This window comes from Myotis nattereri (genome assembly GCF_964212035.1).
Source record: "Myotis nattereri genome assembly, chromosome: 13".
Classification (NCBI taxonomy): Eukaryota; Metazoa; Chordata; class Mammalia; order Chiroptera; family Vespertilionidae; genus Myotis; species Myotis nattereri.
Window position 1 is genome coordinate 49,302,021 of NC_138088.1, and position 19,281 is coordinate 49,321,301.

General features: G+C 40.7%; 1 protein-coding gene across 4 annotated transcripts in view; it reads left to right on the forward strand.

Annotated features, from left to right (window-relative positions):
* ADD3 (adducin 3) overlaps nucleotides 1–12,021 on the forward strand; it is a 131,303-nt gene extending 119,282 nt beyond the window's left edge. For 2 of the 4 annotated variants that reach the window (XM_081104735.1, XM_081104734.1), the window contains exons 11-15: nucleotides 1,015–1,134; nucleotides 1,578–1,664; nucleotides 5,365–5,488; nucleotides 10,015–10,110; nucleotides 10,715–12,021. In XM_081104735.1, the coding sequence (XP_080960861.1) occupies nucleotides 1,015–1,134; nucleotides 1,578–1,664; nucleotides 5,365–5,488; nucleotides 10,015–10,110; nucleotides 10,715–11,007 (720 nt within the window). In that variant the 3' untranslated portion in view covers nucleotides 11,008–12,021. The remainder of the gene's footprint in view (nucleotides 1–1,014; nucleotides 1,135–1,577; nucleotides 1,665–5,364; nucleotides 5,489–10,014; nucleotides 10,111–10,714) is intronic. The other 2 variants (XM_081104736.1, XM_081104737.1) reach the window with 1 other exon arrangement.
* Nucleotides 12,022–19,281: the final 7,260 nt, after the last annotated feature.

Sequence of the window (19,281 nt, forward strand, 5' to 3'; positions counted from 1 at the left end):
CATTTTTAAGTGATTTGAATACAGGCAATCTGCCTTTGAATACAGGCAGTTCTTACCCATTACATGAAACCACTTTGTAGTTTGTATTGTAACAGTGAATCAGAACTATAAAAGTTACCAAGGTGCCAGAGTTTCAGGAATTACTGCACAAAGCTAAGCTACTGCAGCATCTCATAGAGAGAAATGGGTTCTCTTATCTTTTTCAACATTTTGCTTCAGATTTGTTTATAGTTTTAGAGTGACTATCACCAAATATTCCCTAGATATTCAGAATTATTTCATCTTATCATGTACATCAGTAACATTTAAAATGGAAACGCCTAGTCATCAAAGTGCTTTTCCCTAGTCTATAAGATTTCCTAGTTAAAGAACATAAGTCAACTCATATGTTTCTCAGAATTAATTTTATTGACAGAGACAGATATCCCGCCATCATTAATCTTGATAAATATTTGCCTTTTTAGGGGATGTAATGTGGGGTAAACAAGAACTGTATAAGGTTCCTCAATCTCTGTGGTTCTATTATTCCATAGATTACTACCAAATTATCACCTTTCTAAAATGCTGGCCAGGGCCTTTGCATTTTTTGTCAGCCAAAAATAAAAATTGAAGTCTGGAAAATTAAATCTTAAAAGATTCCTTGAGTCCTTTTTGGTGACTTCTTAGCCATCATCCGTTGAAAATTCAATGCAAGTGACAACTCTCTGTGAATTATTGTATGATCAAGCTTTATGTCTGCTTGAAATATTTTCAGCATAATATTTAAAATGCTAAAAGGCAAAAATGTATATAGCAAAAGTGTGTATTCATGTGAATATTTAATAATATTTTTTAAGTGAATGCTGATTGTGAGCCTTTTTCTAACTAGTGTGAGATATACACTAATTGACCACTAAATGCTGCTTAGTGAAATTCTTTAGAGTATTGGCAGTATATGCTCTCCCTCCTTGAGTCACTAAACAGAACATATTTCCTTAACAAAAAGCTCATGCTAGAAATTTTTTTATTCTTTAGTGGATGAAAGCAGAGGACTCTTCTAAATTTAGCAGTGGAACACCTATCAAAATTGAAGATCCAAATCAGTTTGTTCCTTTAAACACAAACCCAAATGACGTACTAGAAAAGAGAAACAAGGTAAGACATGGTCTTCTGTGCCCAGGAGAGGCATTTTTATGCAGTTTTATGTTTACATCATTAGTGATTAGATCTGGTTAATACTAAGCTCAGGGGTTTGAATCCAGAAGAATTTTAATTTAATTCAGTATAATTTTAGCTTGTACCAGATACTTCCAGCTCTGTGGTAGTCACTGGTGAGGGCTACATGGGGAAGAAGTATTAAACCTATTTCTGCTTTTAAGAGCTATGGTTTAGTGAAAAATGTAGTTCTTTAACAATATACGACAACAGGAAGTCACATGTCAAGAAGGATGGAGGAGGTTAATGTGAGTTGTTAGGATGGTAAAGCGGGGCTTTATGGAGGTGGAGGTTAAAGAGGCCCTTTCTCGGGTGTGGTCAGGTAGTAAAGATTATCTGTATAGTTGCCCCCAAGAACTTGTTGCTCTTGTTTTTCGATTTAGATTCGAGAACAAAACCGATATGACCTGAAAACAGCAGGACCACAATCTCAGTTACTTGCTGGAATTGTTGTAGATAAGCCTCCATCTGTAAGTCCATGAAGTCATATGCACTTTGCTTTTCTTCCATCACATTAATGTCTTTGCTTTTTAAACATGAATATTTATTTTTACTAAAGTTAATATAAGTACAAGTTAAAAGTCAAGTAATCCATAACACTTAAAATGACACCTTCAGCCCAGTCAGCGGGGCTCAGTGGTTGAGAGTCGACCTATGAACCAGGAAGTCACAGTTCGACTCTGGTCAGGGCACACACCCAGGTTGTGGGCTCAATCCCTAGTGTGGGGCGTGCAGGAGGCAGCCAATCAATGATTCTCTCTCATCATTGATGTTTCTATCTCTCTCTCTTCCTCTCCCTTCCTCTCTGAAATCAATTTTTTAATAAGACACCTTCATTTTCCAATTTCCAGGGGCAAAGCCTTGCTTCTAGCATTTACTACCTTCATTTTTCTAAAGAGCACCTTTATTTTGCTTTTCTTAATTTGTCAATTTTAGACTTCAACTTTTTTCATCAAATCTATGTCATCAACTATAAGAAGTACCATTCTTTTATGTATTACTAAAAAAGAAATGACCCTGACAGTTATAAGATTAATCCAATGTCAGAGATGGGGAAATGTGCATTTGAGAATCAATGAAAGATGATAGTGACTTATTTTATGAAAGATGGGGATTTAGCCTGTTTACATAATACTTTCCTTTTCCATTCTCCCAGTGAGGTTATATCACAGTTTTTTTGTTAAATCGTTTTTTATTGTTTATATTATTAACCTTTACTGCTGATTCAGATACTATCCTCTGATTACATTTCCTTTCTTATACAACTTTTCTCCCCTGGTGTTAATAATTACCTTCTTTAATCATTAGCTTAGTACTTTGAGTACTGTACACTGGATTAGTTCTTCCCAAACTTTTCAACAGGATTATAGAGCTTCTCTTTATATTATTTTCCATGGAGTCAAAGGTAACAGGTAATCTCTCAGCTCCAGACCTGTCATCTGGTCCAGATCTGAACTGATGGTTCTTCCGGCCAGCTGCACAGCTCATCATGAGGACTCCTGTGCGCCTCGCCTCTGCAGTGTCCCGTTTCCTGCATCATGTGTCTTCAGTTTTCTTGATATACTCCTTTATCACTGAGCGCATCCTGTCATAGCTTCCTGAAAAAGGATACATAAGCAGGAACTATCTGAAATCCTGTATTCTGTCTTCATGGATGTAGAACTTTAGTGTAGAAATAACTTTCTCCCCAGATATGAAAAGTATCTGTTGTCCCCTAATTCCATGTTATTGTTGAGAAGTAGGAGAGTATTGTGATTTCATGTACCTTTGTGTAGTTGCGTTTTTTTTTTTCCTTTTGGACCTATTTTACATCAATGCTTTTCTGAAATTTTATGATGGTATGCTTTGTAGTAGATTTCATTTTAGTCTTTGTTCTTAGCATTTAGTAACCCTTTCAATCTGCAGAGTCATATCCTTCCATTCTGGGACCTTTTTTAAGTATTTCTTCAATAGTTTTTTCCCTCCTACTGCTTTCTTTTTCTGTCAGTATGCACTGTTAGTTGAACCTCTTTTACTGAGCCTCTGATTTTTTTTTCCTACTTGCCACCTTTTTATCCTACTTTCGGTTTGCTTTGGACTTTGTTTTCTAACCCTTCTATTTAAATTTCTGGTTTTTGTTTTTGTTTTTTTTTTTAATTTTTTAGACTCATTTCCTGAATGTTCCCTTTTTTTTGTTTTTGTTTTTTAAATAACATCCTGTTCTTTTATGGTTACAGTATTTTCTCTCGTTGCCCTAGGGAATCAATTTTAAATTTTCCTCAGCTGCCCTTATTTTCTTTGTTTCTTCTGAGTTCTCTTTTTCTTGTTTGTCCTGGTCTCCCTCTCGTGAAGCTTTCCTCAAGTGTCTAGCAATCTGTGGTAGTCTGTTTATTCTTAAGAATGAGGTACTGAGAGCCAGTCAGAAGCTCTGGTGTGTGCAGAGCGTGGGGATGGGTGAGCTTCACTGCAGGATGATTGGACGTGGATCAGGTTGTTTTTCTGGGAAATCCCCAAATGTTAATGTCTGTTCTTTTATCTGGGGCCACTGATTTATTTGGAGAATTCTTTAGTCTCCTGCCAGTCTCCCACCAGCACCCTGGGAGTCCTCGGTGTGCCTTGTGTTCCCTAATCAGTTGTTCTTAAGTCTAAGCCTCTGATCTTCTGCAGAGAGGGGAGAGAGGTAAATGCTTCGTGTATGGAACAGGAAAGGAGACCTGAGAATCTGCTCCTTATTCAGACTTTTAATTTGCCCCACTTTTCACTTTTCTTCCCCACCACCTTCTGTGGTACCTGATGCCTCTAGTTTCTGAGCCTTTCTACAGGGCAAATGAGCATGCTTCTTATTTTCATCCTCCTTTGCCAGGCTTAGGCTCTACTTTCTCAGCTCTGCTACCTACTCTTCCACCTGCTTTCTTTCCAGTTTCCAAAAATGTGTTAGCATTTCTCATCCTCTGTTGTCTCCTCTCTTTCTTTTCTCCTTAAAAGTTTATACCATGTTTGTTGTTTTTCCTTTACTCATTTTAGTGGGGTTTTGGGAAGGATTTTTAAAAAATGCATGAGTTCGCCCTGGCTGGTGTTGTTCAGTGGGTTAAACATCATCCTTTGCACTGAAATGTTGCTGGTTCAATTCCTGGTTAGGACACATGCCCAGGTTGCAGGCTCGATCCCTGGTAGGGAGAGTGCAGGAGGCAGCTGATTGATGTTTAGCTCTCACATGGATGTTTCTCCCTCTCCCTCTCCCTTTGTCTCTCTAAAAATCAATGAAAATATATTTTTTTAAATGCATGAGAAAAATTCATGGGTTCAATCTGCCAGGTAAAAATCTCATTAATTTCTTTCCTAGAGCAAAGACAAGTTTATTTTCATAGGAAATTTAGAGAAGTTCTTTTGGTACCATTTCATTTTTTTAATACTTTTTTACAAAGGCTTTCTGAAATGCAGCAATTCTTGGTTTTTAAGATACTTTGTAGTTATGTGAAGCTTATTAGAACTTAAGCTTAGTTTGTGTTTTTTTTAAATTGACCTGTATAGGCTTATTGAGGAAACATCACTGGCAATTTTAGTCCATTGGATCAGTAGTCTAAAAGCACTAATCTGATATGAGTATTTTAAACAAAGCATGTTGCTCTATCATTTCTTTTCTTTTCTTTTTTTGGTAAGAACTATTTATTAATCTAGACATTAACAAAAGTTTATTTAGAAACTACTCTATACCAGGGACTGGTAATAGAAAAACTCTGTCTCTAAGAAACGAAGAGACTGATGGTACAGAATAGAAAGCAAGCATATGAAAAGGTTCCTGAAATTCATAATGATGTTTTTCCTGGTAAGTTTCTTAAAGTGATATAGATTACAACATGAAGCTGTGGGGCTCGCAAGATCTCATCATTCCTTTGCAGTTGGATTTTGCTTTAAATCGGAACCCTGTGTAGTCCCTAGCATTGCACCTTGGGCAGAGAACAAAATTACAAACTGTCTGACAAGTGAATATCTATATATGAAGTGATTTTCTTCACATGAAAATTTTTAAAAAGAATCTTGCTCTATCATTTCTTATGATTGTTATAAGGTGTCACAAACATTACATACATTTATATATGTGTGTGTGAAGTTGTATATATATATATATGTAAATCAGTATATAGATGTAAGTAAAGCTCTTGGTAATGTGTTGACGTTTTTCTTTGCAAGACCATGCAATTCGAAGATGATGATCTTGGCCCACCAGCTCCTCCCAACCCCTTCAGCCATCTCACAGAAGGAGAACTTGAAGAGTATAAGAAGACAGTCGAACGTAAACAGCAAGGCCTGGAAGGTCAGTTGATTTTTAAATTAAGCCTAGGATAACCATACTATTAACAATGAAGCATCTTGAGTTGGATGGCAGTCAATGTTTTTTTGAAATGTTTCTTTCGCAATCGATTGTTCTGTCATCTCTCCCAGTCCTGAGTATAAATGAGGCTGAACTTTAAAGAGCTGCCATGGACCATGTATGTTAACATGTAGTAAAAACTGTTTTCCTCAGAAAATAATCTGATTAGTAGTAAAAAGTCTAAAGTAAAGTGAAATCCCCAGATGAGTAAAGAATTTCTAGCTAACGTAAATGTAGATATGTTAATAGATTTGAACATTTCAGAGATTGTGACTTTTTAAAAACTTTCAACTTTGATATAATTATAGATTTACAAGTATGTGGCTTTAATGCTTTGTAAAATCTCTATTGTTCCTAGGTATCTCAAGGTGCCAATATCATAATTTCAAAATCAAAATATAAAGCAAACTGCTAGGGTTCTGATGCGACTTTTCTTAAGCACATGGGCGCTCTAGGTTGAGTTTTGACTTCAGAATCCTAAGTAAGGATTATATTTTAGATTGCTAATGACAACACTCAGCTAGAATACAAGGTCCCATTTTCTCAAGAATAAAAGATTCTTTAAACCAGGGGTTCTCAATCTTGGGTGGATAAACTTCAAACAGTACATTAGCAGTCTTAAAAATATATGCTTAATTATGTATAATATTTGGGGAAAGGGGTTTAAGGTGGGGGACAAGAAGTCTGTGATCTCAAAAGAGGTTGTGAGCCTATGCTTTAGAGCAGGGGTCCTCAAACTACGGCCCGCGGGCCACATGCAAATACAAATATTGTATTTGTTCCCATTTTGTATTTTTGCTTCAAAATAAGATATGTGCAGTGTGCATAGAAATTTGTTCATAATTTTTTTTAAACTATAGTCCGGCCCTCCAACGGTCTGAGGGACAGTGAACTGGCCCCCTGTTTAAAAAGTTTGAGGACCCCTGCTTTAGAGCATCTACAATATACAGTTAAAATTTCACCCAAAGCAAAACAGAACCAGTAGTTAAAGAATTTTTTTCCATGTTAGGTATCAAGTAGGAAGAACTAAGGAAGTTTTATCATTGTATTAATATCTTTGTCACAAAAGGGAGTCATCCTGACTCATCCTATCTAATAAAAGAGAAACATGGTAATTGGCGTACGACCGCTACCCTTCCCATTGGCTAATCAGGGCGATATGCAAATTAACTGCCAGCCAAGATGGAGGCCGGCAGCCAGGTAGCTTGAAACTAACATGAGGCTTGCTTGCTTCAGTGACGGAGGACTCCAACGTTCCCCGCCTGCTGCTGCAGGCCTCTGAGATGGCAGTTTGAAACATAGTTACAAAAATAGAAGCTAAACAAAACCCCAGAAACCAGCTTTCAGCTAGCCGGGATCTCAGACCTGGAGTTGATACAGAGTTTCGATTGTAGAACCGAAACAAACCAGATACCTGCTTTCAGGAGTGGAGGCCTAAGAGCTGGAGCCTCAGAGCTAAAGCTGGCTCAGAATAAAAAAAAAAAAGAAAAAAGAAAAAAGGAGCAGTTGGGAACTTCAGTCCCAGCCTGAAAACAGCCCTCAGCCCCTCACCCAGTCTGGCCAGGCACCCCAGTAGGGACCCCCACCCTGATCCGGGACACCCTTCAGGGCAAACCAGCCAGCCCCCACCCATACACCAGGCCTCTATTCTATATAGTAAAAGGGTAATATGCCTCCCAGCACTGGGATCAGCGGAGCCGCGAGGTCTCCCGGCACCGGGATCAGCATGACAGGGGGCAGCGCCCAAACCCCCTGATCGCCCTGTGGCTCTGTGTGTGACGGGGCGGGGCCACAACCTCCCTATCGGCCCTGCTCTGTTCCTGACAAGGGAAGGCGCCCCAACCCCCTGATCGGCCCTGCTCTGTGCCTGATAGGGGGGAGCTCCCCAACCTCCTGATCGCCCTGTGGCTCTGTGTGTGACAGGGTGCGGCGCCCCAACCCCCCCACCCCACGGGCCCTGCTCTGTGTGTGATGGGGTAGAGCCATAACCTCCCCATCGGCCCTGCCCTGAGTGTGAGAGTGGCAGCACCCCAACCCCCTGATCGGCCCTGCTCTGTGGGTGATAGAGGGTGGCGCCCCAACCCCCCCACCCCACGGGCCCTGCTTTGTGTGTGATGGGGTAGAGCCGTAACCTCCCCATCGGCCCTGCCCTGAGTGTGACAGTGGCGGCACCCCAATCCCCTGATCCGCCCTGCTCTGTACGTGACAGGGGGGAGCTCCCCAACCCCCTGATGGGCCCTGCTCTGTGCGTGACACGGGGGAGCTCCCCAACACCCTGATGGGCCCTGCTCTGTGCATGACATGGGGGAGCTCCCCAACCCCCTGATTGGCCCTGCTCTGTGCGTGACGGGGGTGGCACCACAACCTCCCCATCGACCCTTCCTTGAGTGTGACAGGGGGCGGTGCCCCAACCCCCCAATCGGCCCTACCCTGAGCGTGACTGAGGGTGGCATCGCAACCTCCCAATCCGCCCTGCTCTGTGCATGACAGGGGGCGGCGCCCCAACTCCCCAATCGGCCCTGCTCTGAGCCCGACCAGGGGCTGCACCTAGGGATTGGGCCTGTCCTCTGCCACCCGGGAGCAGGCCTAAGCCAGCAGGTCGTTATCTCCCAAGGGGTCCCAGACTGCGAGAGGGCACAGACCAGGCTGAGGGACCCCCCTCCCCACCCCCCCCCGAGTGCACAAATTTTTGTGCACCGGGCCTCTAGTTAATCTAATAAAAGAAAAACATGCAAATTGACCGTACCTTTGCTATGCCTTAAGCCACTCCCACCAGCCAATCAGAGCAACTATATGCAAATTAACCCAATCAAGATGGCGGCCAGCAGCCATGGAGCTGGAGCGAGCAGGAGGCTTGGTTGCTCCAATGATGGAGGAAGCCAAGCTTCCCGCCTGCTGAGGCTGGCTCTGAGCTCCACTGAATGCAACAAAGTTTCAATTATAGAATATAAATAAACCCCAGATACCTGCTTTCAGCCGGCTGTGGCCACGGAGCTGGAGCGAGCAGGAAGCTTGGTTGCTCCAGTGATGGAGGAAGCCAAGCTTCCAGCCCGCCCTGGCTGGCTCTGAGCTCCACTGAAGGCAACAAAATTTCAATTATAGAAGGTAAATAAATCCCAGAATAAAAAAACGAAAAAGAAAAAAAGGAGAGGCTGGGAGCTTCCATCATCGGGGGGCTTGGCCAGCCTGAAAATGGCCCTCAGCCCCTCACCCAGACTGGCCAGGCAACCCATTGGGGCCCCCCCACCCTAAAGGGGGTGTGGCCAGCCTGCAAACACCCATCAGCCACTCACTCAGGCTGGCCAGGCACCCCAGCAGGACCCCAACCCTGATCTGGGACACCCTTCAGCGCAAACCAGCCGGCCCCCACCCATGCACCAGGCCTCTATCCTATGTAATAAAAAGGTAATATGCAAACTGACCCTAATAGCAGAACAACTGGGAATGACTGGTCACTATGACACTGGTGGTCAGTGCGCTCCCACAGGGGGAGCTCTGCTCAGCCACAAGCCAGGCTGACGGCTGCCAGTACAGTGGTGGTGGTGGGAGCCTCTCCTGCCTCCTCAGCAGCACTAAGGATGTCCGACTGCAGCTTAGGCCTGCTCCCTGCTGGCAAGTGAACATCCCCCGAGGGCTCCCGGGCTGCCAGAGGGCTGTCTGATTGCCAGCTTAGGCCCAATCCCCCCCGGGGAGCGGGCCTAAGCCAGTAGGTGGTCATCCCCCGAGGGGTCCCAGACTGAGAGAGGGCACAGGCCGGGCTGAGGGACACCCCCCCCCCCCCCCCCAGTGTACAAATTTTTGTGCACCAGTCCTCTAGTGTAATTATATTAAATGTTCTAAGTGGTATTATTGAATTTGTTTGTTCTAACATAAAGATGAGAACTTTCTCTGTTTCTATATTTTGTAAAATATCCCTCTTTAATCTCTTATTTTTTGAAAGCCTAAAGATGCCAGGTAACAAATATTACACTCTAGAGCCATCACCTTTATTTATAACTTTATGGTTTCTTCCACATTCATTATGACCTTCTGAATTAGCTCACTAATATTGCTCTGACAGGAATCACTAATTGGATATTGTTCAAAAATTCAGTGAAGCATTCTGCCTCATTAATGTAACATCATTGGTGAGGCCTCATAATTCTTTTCATCTGGCTGCTCAGTATATTTTAGTTTCCTAACACCCTAGAAAAGGCTAATTGCATACGTATTATTTGCCTGGGCTGCCAGTAGCCATGCTTCCTTGGTAAGCATGTATGTAAAATTTCTATTCACAGCCAGAAATTCTAACACATTAATTCCTCCTGATGCACAATTATTGAGGTATGGGGTAACCGTTAGCATGCGCAGCTCATTCCTAACGAGTTTCTCATCTCTGTGTATGCAGGCATTCGACTTATGCACTAACCTCCCTGAAATCTTATGCTTCTTTGTTTTGCATGGCTTTTAACTAAACTCTTATCCAACAGATGCTGAGCAGGAATTACTCTCAGATGACGCTTCATGTGTTTCACAAATTCAGTCTCAAACTCAGTCACCGCAAAATATCCCTGAAAAATTAGAAGGTATTCAATGTAATTTCCCATAGCATTTACTGAGTTAATCTAAAAAGATTCCTCTGTCATTTGAGTCTCTGTAAGGAAGTTGAACACCTGATTGCAGTAAGTTTGCCATAGATTTTACTTAAAGCTCCCAATTATTTTATATTTTTTAGTAAGTGGGGTGCTACTTTTGTTCAGCATTTATATTGACTTACCTTATTTTGCATTTTGGTAACTCATAATTCTTAAGAATTTGTGAAATTAAAATTGGTTTATCATATGTCTTCCAATCAGAAACATGAAACCTTTTCAATTTTGATTCCCAAACAAACCCAAAATTAAAGAAAAATATATGTTTTCTTCCTCATTTATATTGACTTGATTTTTAGTGAAACTGTCAAGTCATCAGACTGGACTTATCTAGCCTTAATTTTTGGTCTAACAACTTTCCCCTTTATACTATGGAAGAAAATTTTCCTCATGCTAGTAGAGCTACTGGTATAATCCATTAAGATAAATGATCTATCCTTATTGGAATTAAATAATGCCTTAGTACATTGCTAAAACATTTCAGTTTTGCAAAGATGTTAACTATATAAAATAACCAAAAAACCCTCCCCTTTTGTAGAAAACCATGAGCTATTTTCCAAGAGCTTCATCTCCATGGAAGTGCCTGTCATGGTAGTGAACGGCAAGGATGACATGCATGATGTTGAGGATGAGCTTGCTAAGCAAGTAAGCAGGTTAACCACAAGCACAACCATAGAAAACATCGAGATTACCATTAAGTCTCCTGAGAAAATTGAAGAAGTCCTGTCACCTGAAGGCTCGCCTTCAAAATCACCATCCAAGAAAAAGAAGAAATTCCGTACTCCTTCTTTTCTGAAAAAGAACAAAAAAAAGGAGAAAGTCGAAGCCTAAAGGAAGTCTTTTTATAATTATTATTATTACAATGTGACGTTGCACATTTAAATACCACATTTAAGTTGATCATTAATATGCAGTGGTAGATCAGATTGGGGGGTGTAGCAAACTGGACTCTGAGAACTGGAAAGGGGTTTTACTAAAAGAAAAACATATTATGAAGAAAAGCTTTCAAATTCATCTCTCGTTTTATATGTCAAAAAAGGCTTTGAATTTTTAAAAAATTGCTAGTTTTGATTAGCGCTACCTTCATGAAGTGTTATAACTCACCACAAACAGATATCTGTCTGAATTACTTCAGGCCTTCTCTATATCTGTTGGAAAGAAATTACCAGTGAACAAGGGAGAGAATTTTTATTTCTCTACACCTGCTTTACTTGGTAATCAGATTATAATTTTTTATCATTTATTATCGACTGTACCTTTTTGGTTCCCATTGTTTCAATGGGCATTAATAGAATGCTTTAAAAAGCTTCTAAGATAAGAATCTATAGCATTAGTATACACTGGCACATACTTTTTTTAAAAAAAATATATAAGAAAAGATTCATTTGGAATTTTATTCATAGTATAAAATTTCCTCACCTGAAGTAACTTTGTTTGCCAAAAAAGGTCATTTTAGTAAAATATAATTTTTGAGAACGTCCTTTTTTATTCATTTAGAAAGCCCCTTATTTTTCAACAGAGGGGATTTTGTACACTTACCATGGGTTATTTAGTTTAACTCTGGCAAAAACGATTTTTGTATGTTGAGATGTTTGTATACCATTCAGTATAAAAATGTCATAAGCAAATTAGCCAATCATTTAACAACAGAGCAGATTTGAGGCTGCTTGGTACTAAATATACTCAAATATAACTCAAGAATCCAGGGACTTGGTATCAACATGATTAGAGGATTTAAGGTATAACTAGATTCATATTTGAACCTTACAATGTATTTTTCTCTTAGTATTGCTAATGAATGAAGAAGCTCTCATATGATAACCAAATGAAAAGGAAAAGAATGAGAAAGTGAAGAAAGAATGGAGGGGACAAATGAGGGGTCATGAACAGAAGAATTCTAGTTTGATAATGACTCACAGTCACAATAGAATTTGAAGTGTAATTTATTCTAAACCAGTCCCAAATTTCTAAAATTCTGCTTCTCTACCAAAATCATTGTATTTCTTGGTTGGTAGTTCAGTTATAAAGGGTCATATCCTTGGAACTGATGTATCGTTAGAAGGCAGCACTAGGAAAAGTCAGTAGGTCTAACCTCCCTCCCCTAGTGATAAAACTACCACTTCTTAATTTTTACAAATGTTTTTATCCTTTCAGTTAATTTTCTTTCTAATGTAAATAAAAAATTAAACCTAGGATTAATATAGTTTTTTCCCCCTTCACCCAAGTGATGTCACAAATCAATGTAAAATCAATGATCCAAAGTGATCAGTGGGTAAAAATAATCCAAAGTGTTTCTGGAGGATGAGTTGGCATGAAAATATTACATTGTTAACTGTGTGTTCTGGGCTGGTTCTGTTTGACTGTGTGTGTATGATGATGCAAAGTTGAAACAGAGCTGGAAATTTCATTCTAAATCTCACCAACTACTGGAATCAGTGTTTTAATCTCTTAGTGCATACTTTAAGTTTAATTCTGTATTTGAGGGTTTTTTTTATGTTCTACATCATTTATGTTGTATTACAATGTAATGTAGAAACAGTAACCTGTGAACTATGCTTTTCCATAACTTTTAAAATATATATATATATCTTAAATGAATGCAGCGTGCATTAATATTTTTTAAACTACAACAGTGAACTATTTGCACCTTTTGCTAATGCCTCTATTTACTTGCTTTGGCATAAAGAATGAGCCAATGAATTTCTGTGTCCTGTGGAAAATGTATAAATGATATCTGATATTGCTCTTAGATGTAATGCTAATTAATGTGAAATCACAAATAAACAGTATTTTAAATAGATGGATTTGGTATCATGAGCTTTCAACTCGGGGTGATTATTTAGCCTGAATTACTTTGTGGACTGAGTTTTATACTGCAGTGAGATTTTGAATAAGATTGGTGCTTTTGAATAGGGGATGTCCTGGTAAATTTATTTTCAGATTAGTTTAAAGGATTGAGGATTCTCAGTCTTAATTCTGCTCTTCCGATCTATGGATGTAAAATAGAAAATATTATAGAATACATGCTGAGTTTATATACATTACCCTTGTCTTTGATTTTTATGTAACAATAAAGAAAATAGCAGAAAGAATAGAAAATAGGTTACAATTCCACCACATCAAAAGTATTTATTTTTTAAATTCCAGCTCTTGTTCAGTTATGTATGTATTGCCAATATAACAGGGTTTGTTTTTTTCCTTCTTAACATAGCATAATCCACCCTTGAAATTTTCAAACTAAATCCCTCACATGAATGATTTCTTGTGATTTTTTTCAACTTTCTTTTAAAAATAGAGGGCAAGAGGGGAAATCATGTGAGTTGAGGGTTCTGGTTAATTGAAGTTTTTACTATAATTATCCATTATAAAAATGAAGGGTATGGGCAGAGAAGAATAGATTCATAGTTCTTGGGCATATTTAATTATTACCTTGGCTTGTAAATAGCCCTGTGGTGAAAAATTGCTGTTTTAGAAAGATCTCATTTCAAAAGTCCCTTCCGTAAAGCAACAAAGACAATTGTCTGCAGTATTCACTTGAGAGTCAACAGCATGAAGGGGTGATATTGCCTTCATGCCTTTTCCTCTGTTGATTATTATTTGCATTCATCAGGGAATAAAGAGAACTGAATGGATCAAATTGTGATCGCATTGGTTTCTCTTAACATTAGCTCTTTTTTCTTGACATAGAAAACACAAAAAATATACATAACCTAAATTGCAATCTTGGCTAGAACAGGTTTTTAAAAAGAAGTCTTCTCTGTGGCCACTAGAGGGTGCAATAGACCTAACAATCCAGTGTGTTTCTGGTCCTTGCACTTAACTTCCCTTTTATTAGTCTGCTGACGCCACCATGTTTATTGTGAAATACCCAGAACTTGGAATAGAAGACATTCCCTTCATTGCTTATCATTTCCCTCACTTGATTGTTTTCAACTTTGTTGTCCCGTTTCACCAACACCAATACCACCAGCAGGGACTCTGAAGTCCAGGAAAACACTGAAAAATTTTGAGGTGTAGTTTCAGAAAGAAACCATGGTAGAAAAATGACTCCGGGAGAGTTTTCATGCCTTCTTTATAAAAACCCGTTCGAGCCAAGAGGCAATGTAATGCCTCTTTTAAAATATTTGGCATTTTTTGACTGAGGTGATAATTGATAATATCTATCACTTGTTGCTAAGTGCTTCTCATGTATGACCTCATTAGCCTTCAACATCTCAACAAAGTAGATGATGTCCCTATTTTGTAGATAATGAGACCAGGGCTTGTTAAAAAACAAACAAACAACGAGGTGCAAGTATTTCACCCGTAGAGATTTCTGTTTCTAAAATAACTTGTGCCATTTGTGTGCCAGACCCTATGCAGCTCCAGTGTGCATTTTTGTGGGATTTTTTAGGAAGAGTCAGCCCCCTCAGTTTGGACCATAAGTCCAACTCTGGTGACTTCATGTGTTGATATAAGCTACGGGATATACATTGGGGATAAAACATTAACTTGATTCAGAAGACACTTTTTGTTTTTCAACAAGTTGCCCCAAGAATGAAGAAATTAATGAATCCCTGGAGAGTGGGAATGACCCAGGGTGAGGTCATCCTTCAGGGTGAGAACCAGCTCCTGACTCTTCTGCATGACACTGGAAGGCAGGGCACCTATACCTTTTTTTTAATTAAGTTATTACATATGTGTCCTTATCCCCACATTACCCCCTATCCCTCCCACTCATGCCCTCACCCCCCTGGTGTCTGTGTCCATTGGTTGGGCTTATATGCATGTATACAAGTCGTTTGGTTGATCTCTTCCCCTTACCCCCACCCTCCCCTACCTTCCCTCTGAGGTTTGATGGTCTGATTGATGCTTCTCTGTCTCTGGATCTGTTTTTGTTCATCAGTTTATGTTGGTCATTATATTCCACAAATGAGTGAGATCATGTATTTATCTTTCTCTGACTGGCTTATTTCACTTAGCATAATGCTCTCCAGGTCCATCCATGCTGTTGCAAATGGTAAGAACTCCTTTTTTACCGCAGCATAGTATTCCATTGTGTAGGTGTACCACAGTTTTCTAATCCACTCATCTACTGATGGGCACTTAGGCTATTTCCAAATCTTAGCTATGAGGGCACCTATACCTTTGCTTAAGTTGCCAAAAGACTTGGGTAGAAGTTCTTTATCTTTCCCTCTTTTTTCCTTTTTGATTTCCAATGTTAGGGGGAGGGAGAAACATTCTAAGGGAAGGGTTATTTTAAAAACTTGAAAAGATGGTTTAGTTCATATAAGTAGTTTTAAAGAGGAGAAATATAGCATATCTACTTACACCTTTATTTAAGTGACTATACTTGGAGACAGTCTTTCTTGGAGAAAAACCTAGTGTACATGCTGGAGATGAGACCAAGGATAAGCCTTTGAGAACTTTTCATAGAAAAAATAATTTGTGAATTCAGTATTTTCAAAGAGATTTTATTTCTGATCTGACCATTAGGGGGCAATCTTGGGTCTAAATTTAGTTTTAGTTCATTGAGAGAACTTCCTTCAAATATCTCTGAGCTTGGCTTGAGAACTTCATTCTGATTGTGCATTGCTACATACAGTGTAAGGTTGAAGAAAGTTTATAGAGGCCAAATTACTTTATTCGTTCCTTACAGCCTAGTTATCTTGTTCTGACTTAGAAGGAATCTGCCCTCCAGGGAAGTTGTGTTTGCCTAACCATACAGCTCAGAGGCATACACTAGGGTTCAAGCAAAGGTCTTCAGGTTGCATCCCCTGCTTTTCTACTATCACCACCTAGGAATAGATCAATATAGTAAATAAATAGATAAGTATACTTTTCTGATGTTCTCTGCAAATTAATGATTAGAACTTTATTATGGGAATAATTAGACCTATCGCAGGACCAAGCAAATCTGAGTCTTATTTATCAGCCTGAGTCTTATCAACAATTGCTTTTCCTAAAATTTCAGGTCCTAAAATTTCTGTGGAAGTCTTTTATGTATTTTCTCAACTTAATCATGGTGCTTAGTTCTTTGCTGCTGCAACCTATATTTTAAACTAGGGGCCCAGTGCACAAATTCATGCACTTTGAAAGGAACAGTGGGCCCTGAGGCTGTGGTGGGTACAGGAGCTGGTCTCGGCCCATCCTCTGTGCCCTGCCGCTCCCACTCGGGCCCCTGGTCCCCTGTCTGCTGGCAGCCCCACTCCCACCACCCCAGCTCCCAGGTACTGACTGCACTGCCCCGCTCACACACACTACTGCTGCTCTGATCACCCCTCGGGATCAGGGGGAGGTGGAGAAGCCCTCAGGGGTGATCAGGGCCGGCAGCTGCTGCTCACACCCACTGACAGTGCTGAGTGATCGGGACGGGCGCTGGGTGTTGGCAGCGGGTGTGAATGGTGGCTCCGGCACCAGCTGTGGGTGCGAGCGGGGCTGGTGCTGGCAGTGGGTGTGAATGGGGCCAGTGCCAGCAGCAGGTTCGAGTGCCAGGCAGGACCACAGCATGCAGGAGCAAAGAATTTTCAGTAACCACCAGAGGCCCAGATGACAGCAACTGGTGCCCCACCTTGGTCTGGCGCCCCCACTCACATTCTACACCATCCTGCCATGGCTGATGCCCACCATGTTCCGCACGCACCCCCTAGTGGTCAGCACATGTTATAGTGACCGGTTAATCGGTTGTTCCGCTGTTCTATTTGCATATTAGCCTTTTATTATATAGGATTATTATATAGGATGCTGTTGTTATACCTTAAATGACATACTAGTACTTTCTGATACTCCCTCTATAGCAAAAAAAAAAGTAGTATGTTTTATTTAGCAGAAAAAAATAGATGGGTATATATATATATATATATATATATATATATATATATATATAGTCCACAATTATTTTTAAGGCCTATGTAATTTCTGGTTGGGTGAGTCTTGACTAAAGCAATGGTGAAGGTTGTTGATTATGCTAGCTTTTTTTTTTCCTACACAACTACTTTAGGTTTTGTCCTCCAGGGCCAGCCTTGACCTAGCTCATAATGTGTGTGTTTTTAATCCCATATTTTCAGTCCAGGTAACTCCTGTCTCTAGACAAAATAATGGTTCCTTGCAAAACTCCATACCTTCAAATCAGCAGCATTGATTTTATTCATCTAATTTGGATTTGCACAGAAGAATATTAAATTTCTAAGAAAAGAAATTCTAAAACTTTTAAATGTGCTTTTGAAATGACAAGAACAAATATGTAGTACAAACTCTTGAAGATGAGAATTTTCCTCATTGTCTACTTTATTAGACTGCCTCTCAAAAAGCCAGGAATATGTGAGCCCTGTGAAAAGACCAAGTTGGGGGCTAAGTAATTGCACTTTTTAAACCAAACAACGTTCTAGCCAGTTTAGACTTGAGATTTTTCAAGAAAACACTTGGATTTCCCAAAGCTGAAATATCCTAATAGCTGGGGATGGAAATGAGGAAGTGGTAAGCTTATAAAATGCAGGCGCTAAGAAGTAGACTGTTCTGTGGATTTCCCACTTGTACTCTTGACTTAAATGATCTTTTCTGATCATTTGAAACACACACACACACACACACACACACACACACACACACATTGGTAGTGGCAGTCCCAGCCTGGACCTGGAGTTGCAGTGTTGCTAGACTCTTTGCAGTGATTTGCCAGACTAGTGTCTATCCTTATTAACATGGGGTATTTTTTAATTTTATTTTTGTTGTTGGGGTATTACAGATGGCATTTCCTTTCATAACCAGGACTTAAATGAGTTGCCTTTTCCAAAAGCAATAGCTCCTGGTGACTCTCGCTGAGCAGAGCTATGGAGGAAGTCGTCGTTGCGCTCTATAACTCGCCTCTTTCCTGTTGAGTAATGCCCTGGGACCCGGCTTTCCGGGGTGGCTGGTATGGTAGACTTTGACTTCGGAATAGATGACTCCTGACAGTTTTATGAGGGAACATGAGATACAGCCCATTTGTTGGGAGGCACGGGCATACTCTTCCAAAGGTGTTTACTTGACTAACAAGTGAAGGTTAAACATTACTTCCTACCTGCTTTCTCTTTTGGGTATGCTGGCTTCAATTCTGTCAACTGAAATGAAGGTCATTTGAGGTTCTTACGACAACCAACAATGCATTCTAAGTATTATCTGCTGGTCCCCAGTGGGGAGCGGAGGGGAGAGGCTCCCAACACACCCGGATGTTTGGATGTGTTAAGCCTTTTAGAAAACATTGTGTGGCCAATGCAAGATGTTTCATTTTCAAAATATCTTTTAAATAATTTTACACAATGGGATGGTGAAGGCCTTGGGTGAGGGGGTAGGGGGCTAGAGAGGGTCGATGGGTGACAGGGGGGCATATATAATACTTTCAACAATAAAGATGTTTAAAAATAAATAGTTTTATATTTTAGAGCCATGTATATGAAATAATTTTGTGTAGGTACGGTCTTGTGTCTCCATCTTGACCTTTAGGTTAATATTGAGCAAGAGGCACGCACATGCACTTGCTAAAGTCGAGCTGAGCGTGGCTCAATTCAGTGCAGAGGAACAGGGCAGGCTGGGTGGGGCAGGCACTGGAATTCTGCCCACTCGCTGAGCAAAGTCAGGCGTTGGGGGAACAGCTTGCGCTGAAGCAACTCATAGAACGGCCAGCCCAGCAGGTGAAATATGGAATCTGGAAGACATGGCAATCAACCAAAAGCACAATCTGGTAAAGTAGTCTATCGGGGAAGTGGGAGTCCTGAGCAGGAATCCGGCGCAGGAAAGCAGGACTGCCGAGTCAGGTGGCGTGTGCAGGAGCCCCAGCCCCAAGCTAAGCTTCGAGAGCAGCGCTTCCTCCACTTCCTGTGGGGCAATGGCAAGGTCAGGGCAGGGCCTCAGGCTTCGGGGGCCTGAGAATAGCTGGTCAGGACAGGAACTCTGATGTAAAGAGAATGGCAGATGGGGATCCTGTTATCAGGGCAGAGGGACACGTTGCTGCTCAGAATCCCAGGTGCAAGTCAATGCTCGCGGCCAAGACATGAGGTGGGGACTGGCCTGGAGACTTGCAAGGAAGGCTTGATGTTGAGTGAGTTTCAGAGCCTGGAGTTGGAGGTAGCTTAGTTCTTCCTGCCTCAT